The following is a 9,844-nucleotide window of genomic DNA, read 5'->3' as shown; positions in this document are numbered from 1 at the left end:
GCTATTATTTCCCCTCAAGCCCGAATCCTTATGTTTAGGGTCCCATACCCTATAGAAAACCAACGACGTGCATCACATATAGGCAACCAGGTAATGTCTAAACCTTAATATGTCTATAAATAAAAGCCTTCACAAAAAGTAAATTGCTCTACTTAAGTGTGATTTGTTTTTATATGTTTTTAATTGTTTGATGTTTTTAAATTTATTTGCTGTTGTTTACGTATTTATTATTATCATTTTTTATGACAGTAAGGCTAAGCGTATGTACGGCGCAGACATGCGTCTATCCTGCTCTGCGTCTCGTTGTAGCCCCGGCACAGATTTCTAAGTGATGCGTGCATGTTTTTACCGCTAATTCTTAATTTTGTTGCAATTACAGATCATTTAGTGGAATTAGTTTGTTGTGAAACTTATTCGTATGATTCTAACCATCCAGACTTCAATAAAGATAATGAGTTATAATGGGTTATAATTTATTGCCGTGAAATTAGACGTTTTTCATATTATAATAAAAAAAAACCTACAAGCGACTTCTTGCAACCGCCTCAGCTTACAAAGAAACTGCCACTAGTGTATGTAAATAATTTCTAATTTGTCTCGTACTGTAAAAGCATATCTCGCTTACCCCATTCTAATTCTATCAACTCATTTTACTCGTCAACCAGAATACATATTTTATTCTTTATACGACGCAAAAGTATTCTTGCTGCGTCACAGTATACGCTCGTGGCCTATGTCTGCTTCTCCTGCCATGCGAAAACTGCACTGCGCTTTGATGCGTCACCTGCGTCTCAGCATACGCTCGTGGCCTATGTCTGCTTCTCCTGCCCTGCCCTGCAAAAACTGTAATGTGTTGCACTGCGTCTCAGCATACGCTCGTGGCCTGTCTGCTTCTCCTGCCCTGCCCTGCAAAAACTGTACTGTGCTGTGTCACCTGCGTCTCGGCATACGCTCGTGGCCTATGTTTGCTTCTCCTGCCCTGCTCTGCAAAAACTGTAATGTGCTGCATTACCTGATTTGCAGCATACGCTCGTAGCCTATGTCTGCTTCTCCTGCCCTGCCCTGCGAAAACTGTACTGTGTTGTGCTGCGTGACCTGCGTCTCGGCATACGCTCGTGGCCTATATCTGCTTCTCCTGCCCTGCCCTGCAAAAACTGTAATGTGCTGCATCACCTGATTTGCAGCATACGCTCGTAGCCTATGTCTGCTTCTCCTGCCCTGCCTTGCGAAAACTGTACTGTGTTGTGATGCGTCACCTGCGTCTCAGCATACGCTCGTGGCCTATGTTTGCTTCTCCTGCCCTGCTCTGCAAAATCTGTAATGTGCTGCATCACCTGATTTGCAGCATACGCTCATAGCCTATGTCTGCTTCTCCTGCCCTGCCCTGCGAAAACTGTACTGTGTTGTGCTGCGTGACCTGCGTCTCGGCATTCGCTCGTGGCCTATATCTGCTTCTCCTGCCCTGCCCTGCAAAAACTGTAATGTGCTGCATCACCTGATTTGCAGCATACGCTCGTAGCCTATGTGTGCTTCTCCTGCCCTGCCCTGCGAAAATTGTACTGTGTTGTGATGCGTCACCTGCGTCTCAGCATACGCTCGTGGCCTATGTTTGCTTCTCCTGCCCTGCTCTGCAAAAACTGTAACGTGCTGCATCACCTGATTTGCAGCATACGCTCGTAGCCTATGTCTGCTTCTCCTGCCCTGCCCTGCGAAAACTGTACTGTGCTGTGCTGCGTCACCTGCGTCTCAGCATACGCTTGTGGCCTATGTCTGCTTCCCCTACCCTGCCCTGCAAATATTGTACTGTGCTGAGCCACCTGTTGGAAAAACTTGACAGTCAAATACCTCTTAAAACAGACGAAAATATGATCTAGGCTGCAGTAGAAGACTAATAAAACGGTCCAGGAAGCTGCCTGGACTGGACTATTAAGAAATTCACCAAAAAAGAAGTACAAAATGCAATTAATAAAATGAGTATCCACAAGGCTAATTGCTCCAAGTGTATGATTTAATTAAGGCCAAAATCTTAACTCAGGGACCAGAACGCTGAACTAGCATTTCTCACTCAAATGTTTAACGCATGTTTGAATAGAAATTTCGTACCAACACAATGCTCCCATTTCCATATGAGGTTCTAAAAATTCTCGTAATCAATCGCTTACTGCCAGAAGTGGAACTGCTAAGCTTATACCAGAACTCCAGTTTGGCTTTAGACAGGCCCATGGAACGATTGAGCAGGTTCATAGGCTAGTGGAAATCATAAATTATGCTTTTAAACACTGTAGTACACCGCCGCCCTTTTGGACATTTCACAAGCGTTCGATCGAGTTTGGCATGATGGGCTGTTATATAAAATTCGAGAAAAACTTGCCAATGAAGTATTATATTTTCATTAAGTCTTACCTAACTGAAAGATATTTTTTACGTCAAGTACAGTGACAGCTCCTAAAAGCTCTGTACGATTAAAGTAGGAGTTCCATAAGGCAATGTGATGGGTCCAATGCTGTACCTAATATACACATATGATCTACCAAATACGCAAGATGTAGGTAGTTATTGGTACTTTCATATACGATACCACCGTGTTTGCAGTTGACGCAACAGCTGATGGTGCTTCTACAACAGTGCAAAAAAATTCTTGGAACAAATTTCAAAGTGGTTTAGAAATTGGCGATTTAACCTTATAACGGGATACAGGTTCAGAAGTCAATTTAAATCAGATTAAAATTCCCCAGTCAGATGTTGACTGATACTTGTTTAGTTTTAGTTTATTTAGACAGACGACTCAACCGGAAAAAACATATGGATCAATTAAAGGGAAGCTCTTTGCCAACAACTGAGGAACTTTAACTGGCTTATTGGACGCAAATCTAAACGTATTCTAGCGAATAAACTATTGTTGTACAAATGTATACCTACTTAAGCCTGTCTAGACTAACAATAATTGTGGGGCATGGTATCTATATCAAACACTGAAATCCTGCAACGCTTTCAATCAAAAACTCTACATACCTATAATAACAGGGACACCTTGGTATATCACTAATAGTCGCATATACCACGATCTAAACATTAAAACGGTCATTGATGAAGCTAAGGACTCACTACTGACATACACATTTTGACATTTGTGCCGACCCATTGGCAAGATCTCTAATGGAGAATCAACCAAAAAAAACATTTAAAATACTGAAAAGGCGAAATCTTTAGAACAAAGATGAAATTATATTGAACATATGGATAAATTATTGGCTACTACACCATGCATGCTTACCAACTGAACCAACCGTTCGAGTGACGCATCCATCGTAAATCTTGGTAGTTCTTGTTCTACTCTCAAGATCAATCAATTTACGGCATCTCACCATACAGGTTGTTATGTTGCGGGGTATTTTTTATGGAAATGGAGGAGGTATGCAAAGAGGGTGTAAATACTACGTAATATGAGGCGGGACTGCCTAAGTAATGTTTTAATTTAGTTCAGTATGAAACATGCAGTGATTTGATATAAGTGTGAAATAGTAGTAATTACAGTATGGCGATTGGCGACCAAGTACAATCCGGCTAAGTTTGAAAGCGAACAGTTGTTTAAGACGTAGTGGATTACGACTATGTCCGTTTATTACAAGATTATATCCGTCATTTGTCAATCTATCAATGACTGCACGTTTCATACAATCGAGCGAATCGCTTTTTTCTATAGAGATTCGCTAGGTTGGACGTACGGTTCATCTGATGTGATCACCACCACCCATATTCTCCTGACACACCAGAGGAATTAAAACACCGTTGATGGCCTTGTAGGTGTATGTTCTCTTCTTTTGTAGGTACCCTAGGCGTATCATTAAGGAAACAATTTCTTGAAAACCGCATAATATATCGCGAATATCCACAGCACATAGCCATAGGATGCAAGTTTGTAACATATCGTGCCAAAGTGGGATTTGGCGGTAGGAACCGTGTCTAACTCATCGGGACACTTCTCGTGATAAATGCGGTGGAAGTAGAGGACACAATAATAAAACACGGCTTTACGCAAGCCCAAGTAATCCGGTTGTCCAGAGAACACTGGATTTCCGACAATTCGAGCAGCATTGCGTTGCACGGTTCCTGATCTGATGCTCCATACGTGGAGGGACCTCCTACTTGTTGAGCGCTGGAATATGAGCCGGCTTGAAGTATTGCCTCTTTTTATGACCCCAATTTTATTCGAATCCAATTCAGGGTCTGTTTTTAATTAAAAGAAAATAGTTTTAAATAAGGCTTTAATTCAAAAATATAATAATATGGTATTAAAAAATAGTAATTACGTTAATAAATACAAGCGCCAATCCAACTGCCGTAGACTGCCTTTCTGTGGTGAGACATCCGCCTATCGGTAATGGTCACAAGAAGTCTTACCAGCTATTAAGTTGGGTGGGCAACTCAATAGTACTGAGCCTTTTCATTGCTATTTCTACACTCCAGTTATTTGAGTAATAATTACTTATACAAAATAATTTAATATTTTTTTGTATTATTGTGAAAGAATTACAATCACATTGAATTACATTCTGCATGGTACGTATATATAATTGTTTCTCTTGAGTAAATTTATATGTGGTTTCATCAATTTCATTGTATTTGAAAACAGTTTGGTTCAACCCCAATCCTCCACACTTGCATCTAAAAATCCTTCTATTCTAAATCTTTGTATACTCGGTGGTAAGTTGCTATACTGATCAAATGCTTCATTATAACACCACGGCAACACATGAGTCACACCATTTGAGTCACATACAACAGTTTCGTTACAGTCCGGATCTGTGGCTCTAGATGTTTTGTCTGCTTTGAATTTATGATACAAATCTGTAAATGATGGCTGAATTGTGTCGCTTTGATTTGGCTTCTGTGCAACTGAAATATAAATAATTTAAAAATTTACATTATTATTATTTTTTTTCTTTGATTTTTCTTATTTTGGTGCTGTTTTATATTTTAGCAAAGGTTTCTGACTGATCAAAATTACAAATCACAGTTTTTCACAAATTAATATAAGATATTATGGTTTTAAAGATCATTGTATTGAATGTCATATTTTATGGTTTAAGACATTTATTGTTCCATAGGAATTTCCACTTAAATGGAACTTACAGGCTATTTTATAAAAAGTGGGTAACAAGATTGCATCTTAAAGCGTACAGGAAATTATAAAGTAATTAAAATAGACTAAGTTAAGTTAGTTATTATTAAAATAGGATAGTTAAGTATAGCTTATATAAATTTCTAATTTCTAATACAAATATTAAATAAAAATTATAATACAAATATTTTATAAAAATTGTAATACTAGTGGGTAGTTTTAAAACACCATCGCATCAAAATCATACCGACCCGGGCCGGTCGACGTCAACAGTCGACGCAAGCCACGGTTCACACAACTCACTACACAAGATTACGTAGATTCATTGATAACGAGTTACTAGATGTGACAACAGGAAATATTATTTCTAATCAATGGGTTGACAATTAATTTCAAGATATTTCTATTTATGTTTCAGTTTTATTGCTTAAATGGGCATTTAGGAGTTTTTTAAAAATGTGCATACTGTTGCACTCTTTAATATTTTTAGGAAGCTTACTATACAGTTCAACACTTTCAAAAGTTATATTTCGTGTACCATAATTAGTTCTGGGTTGGCATAAGATTATATTATTGGCACTTCTTAATCGTTGTAATTGGGGATATTTATTTTTTGTTGTTAAGGTTATGTTTGAATGTATTTCTTTTGATAATAATTTTCGGATTAAGATACAGATAGTATTTGTAGGTATTAGTTAACTTATTATTTTTTAGGTATTAGTTATTTTAACATATTTAACTTGGCTGTTGACACCAACTTTAAAAAATGTAGAAGAATTTTATATTTTTCCTTTTTAGTGACCTGCATTTATATGCATGTTGTTAATAACAAAAATGCTGTGCACTTTTTCACTTAAAGTAGGAATACAGCCTAATAACGGTTTTGATCCTGGTAAGAGCTTTTGCTAGAGCAAATTTTCCCAGGCCTTTTTAAGATCATAAATATTCATAAAAGCTGGACTTTTATCATTAAATCTCTCTATTGTACCTTATTCTCAAGGTGACAAGTACAATCCATGTGCAATTCTGATTTCTTTTTTTATCACTACATAGTAATAGGTGGCAGCACCAGTTACTGTCAGGTGATCATTGTTCTTGTCTCATCACTAAAAATATTTTAATTTGTAACTTACCAAAACCTCTTAATGTGTATAATTCTTCTTGTGTGTAATGTGAGAATCGACATATACTGCCAAATGGACATTCACCCTTTGCAAACCTCGTACAAGGTTTCTTTGTGCTTTCTTCTGCTAAGATTGTTTCAGGAGCTGCACAAAATAATGAAACAGTACTTATCACAAAAGTTTTCTCCATATTTAGTTATGGAGCGGAGACCTGGACACTGAAAAAGGCAGACAGAGACCTAATAGACGCCTTTGAAATGTGGTGCTGGAGAAAAATGCTGCAGATTCCATGGACTGCCTTTCGCACCAATGTGTATATTCTAAGAGGATGCTGGAATTCTTTGGACATATCGCAAAGAGGGTCATAATCTGAAACAGCTGATGGTGACAGGCAAGGTAGATGGCAGGCGTCCCAGAGGACGCAGTCTCACGAGATGGTCGGACCAAATACGATCTGCTATAAACATCAACTTTCATGATGCTCTTCATAAGGCTAAGGATCGCAGCAGATGGAGGAGAATCATACAGGAGAAACTGATGCAGCGGGGGAGTAATGACCCTCAGTAATGAGAAAAACGACGCGAGGAGGAGGATCACAAAAATCATTAGAAAATGAGTCTTAATAATGTGAAGGTTTGTTATGTTTGCAAAATAACATAACTATTAATGGATTATTATTATTAAGGGAATATTAGAGATGTGCCTACTAGTCCGCAACAAGAGTAAGGCCAACTATTAAAAAAAAATTTACTCATGCATCTTTGTGTAATTAAAAAAAGAGTCAATTAAATGATATAACTGCATCTATTGATAATCATAATTATTTTTCAATCTTTTTCTTATAATAATCTTTTTCCTCTATTCGAACTTCTAGTCTTCGATACTATATATAATTTTAATAAATTCAATTAAATTACATAAGACACAAATTCTAACAACTTTGATCAGTTTTGCTGATTAGTTGAGTAACTGTTCTGTCTTTTTGCAACTGATAATTCAACCAGTCTGAGAGTAGGCCAAAGTTAGCCAGGGTTGCCATCAATCCGGGTTTACCCGGATTTGTCCTAGTTGAGAAGGTGTCTAGGTGGGGTTTCAATTGTAGTCTGGTTTTAAAAGTTTCTAAAGTCATCCCAGAACGAGATTTCCGCAAACAACCGATTCTCCAAAACCATCATACAGTAGACTAAAGAAAGAAATATTGAAGACAGAAACAGTCTTGTCAGTTATTTAAAAAAAAATCAATTTCATAGATTATAACTATATTAATTTTTGAGATGACAACCCTATTATTACCTCTCACATGTACAGACTACATATGAAAAGAGAATGACAAAAATATTTAATACACAAGTATGATGAACTTCTGAAATAATTTGAAACATAGCAATCAACTTAAAGGTAAAAATAAGTACACTGAGATGGATATGGATAGGTAATATTACTTCGAGGGCAGAAAATTGGAGAATAAAGTACCCAATATTGGAGAAAAGTGCGATTTTCAAAGGATTTTTGTTTGTTGCAAAGGTTGGTGAATAGTGGCACTTATTACTATTTCCATAAATTAAAATGGCATAACAGAACTACTTTTTCTACAATCTATAATGCTACGTTACAAGTTAGATATTAGACATTTGTATTAATTGATATTATTGGTTGTAGGTACAGCTACAGATGAAGTCCGTATGGTGTTTAGTATTTCGAAGTCTACAGGGTGCTCTGTAGGGTGCAGCCCGTGGGGTCTTCCTGAAATTCCCGAAGGTGTGCAATGAGTTCCCGTCGAAGAACCGTCGTGCCCACGCCAGTGAAATTAGCTGCCACCCACATAGGTTATGGCTCTCCAGTAGTGACCACGTACGACCAGTAGGCGTGGAATACGGTATGTTTGTCATACCGTATTCCACGCATATATATATATATATAAGCAGTGAGTTCCGATAAGTGATAAAAAGATTAACAAACATAAATAAAATCACAGGAATCTTGAAATTAGAAATACTCACTATAAAATAAAGTAAATTAAAAACTTACATGCTTAACAGTTTTCATAAAATCTACAGAACATAACATCACTAATTTGCTAAAGTATTGTTTAACAAAAAATGGCATAACAGAACCAAAAATACTTACTTTTATATTGTTGGTAATGATCATTTAGCAATTTTTGATGAGCTGCTCCGCTATTGTGGATTCTTATGATTGAAGGTGTCGCAACCATTGTTTTGTCGCAGTAGTCACAGTAATATCGCTTTCCCATAATATCGTGCTCAAGTAATTAATAAAACATAAGGAACAAAATACTCATACGTAAAATAATCAATGCCCTTTTCGAGTTACTAAGTAAAAAAATAAAAGTAAATAAAAACAATAGCTGAGGAGGGGAAACGAAAATACGTACAAAATGACAATAGCGAATAAATACTGAATTGACATAAGTGTTCAGAGTTACGCGGGTTTTGGGTCGAATTTGACGGACTTTATCACGAAAGTGATAACTGACCACTGTCAGGTGTCACTACACCACGCGACCATTGCATTCGTCTTGGTGTCATCAAAGAGAATTTAAGCACTACGTTCAGGTGTCATAGCCGATGACGGCTGATATTCACACTGAAATAAGTCTTTTCTCATACACATAATGATTTTGTTGAAATTGTAGTCAGCTTGGAGTTAAATTCAAGAGGTTACTTGCTGCGTAATTTCGACTATGTAAGTGGGGTCCGTCTTAATAAAAGAGGTTAATAAATATATGCTATTTATTTTACGACCCCACACGAAAAAAGGTCGTTATAGGATTCTTAGTACAGGTAGTCCGCTCCCAATTTGGTTCACCTGGACGCACTTCCCTGTAGTGTTACGCCGCAGCACGACGGGTAGCTTCAAGCAAGCAGGTTACAGCCCGCAGGACGTTCAGTAGTGTGTAGCACACAGGGTATGCAGTAGTCGTAGCTCATAGGATGTGTAGCTCTACCTCAACCAATAATATCAATTAATACAAATGTCTAATATCTAACTTGTAACGTACCATTATAGATCGTAGAAATAGTAAAACGTTTCATTCAATAAGAATTGAGAATAATATTATGTGTTCTATCTCGCTCTTAAACTAATGCTATCGCAGTTTGTGTAAACTCGCGTCGAAGCTCGATCATACGATGTCAATGGGCATTCCGCACCTACGCTATTGCTCATTGATTAAAATTGCATTAATAGCGATCGACCCCCGACGCTTCACTCGTCAGTCGAGTCCGCTCGGCCTTGCTTTGCGGTTGTATAACGCGGAGCATATGACTGGTCACGTGAGTATGTCTGCGATCGTCGAGAGAAAGTACGATGCTTGAAACTTCACTGAGATGACTACTGGTGATCTGTATGATTCTATGAGTTGATGTACAGCATTATGAAATGGTTCTTATCAGAGCTAATATTACGTTATACAAAATAAAATGTTCTTATCAGAGCTAATATTACGTTATATAAAATAAAATGTTCTTGTCAGAACGAATCTTTTGGCATACGCTTATTACAGTTATTATGCACGATTACTTTTTCTACAATCTATAATGCTACGTTACAAGTTAGATATTAGACATTTGTATTA

At 37.4% G+C, this 9,844-nt stretch overlaps 1 protein-coding gene across 1 annotated transcript; it reads right to left on the bottom strand.

The window, feature by feature from the left end:
- Nucleotides 1-4,250: 4,250 nt before the first annotated feature.
- On the bottom strand, nucleotides 4,251-8,657 carry LOC126976621 (zinc finger matrin-type protein 5). The gene is made up of 3 exons (XM_050825100.1): nucleotides 8,374-8,657; nucleotides 6,256-6,390; nucleotides 4,251-4,896 (listed from the first exon to the last, which is right to left on the bottom strand). The coding sequence occupies exons 1-3, from the start codon at nucleotides 8,498-8,500 to the stop codon at nucleotides 4,640-4,642; spliced, it is 519 nt and encodes a 172-aa protein (XP_050681057.1). The 5' UTR covers nucleotides 8,501-8,657; the 3' UTR covers nucleotides 4,251-4,639.
- Nucleotides 8,658-9,844: the final 1,187 nt, after the last annotated feature.

Source organism: Leptidea sinapis, chromosome 2 (genome assembly GCF_905404315.1).
Source record: "Leptidea sinapis chromosome 2, ilLepSina1.1, whole genome shotgun sequence".
NCBI classification, from domain to species: Eukaryota; Metazoa; Arthropoda; class Insecta; order Lepidoptera; family Pieridae; genus Leptidea; species Leptidea sinapis.
Note: the sequence above shows the minus strand (reverse complement) of the source record. Positions and strands in the feature narration are given on the sequence as shown.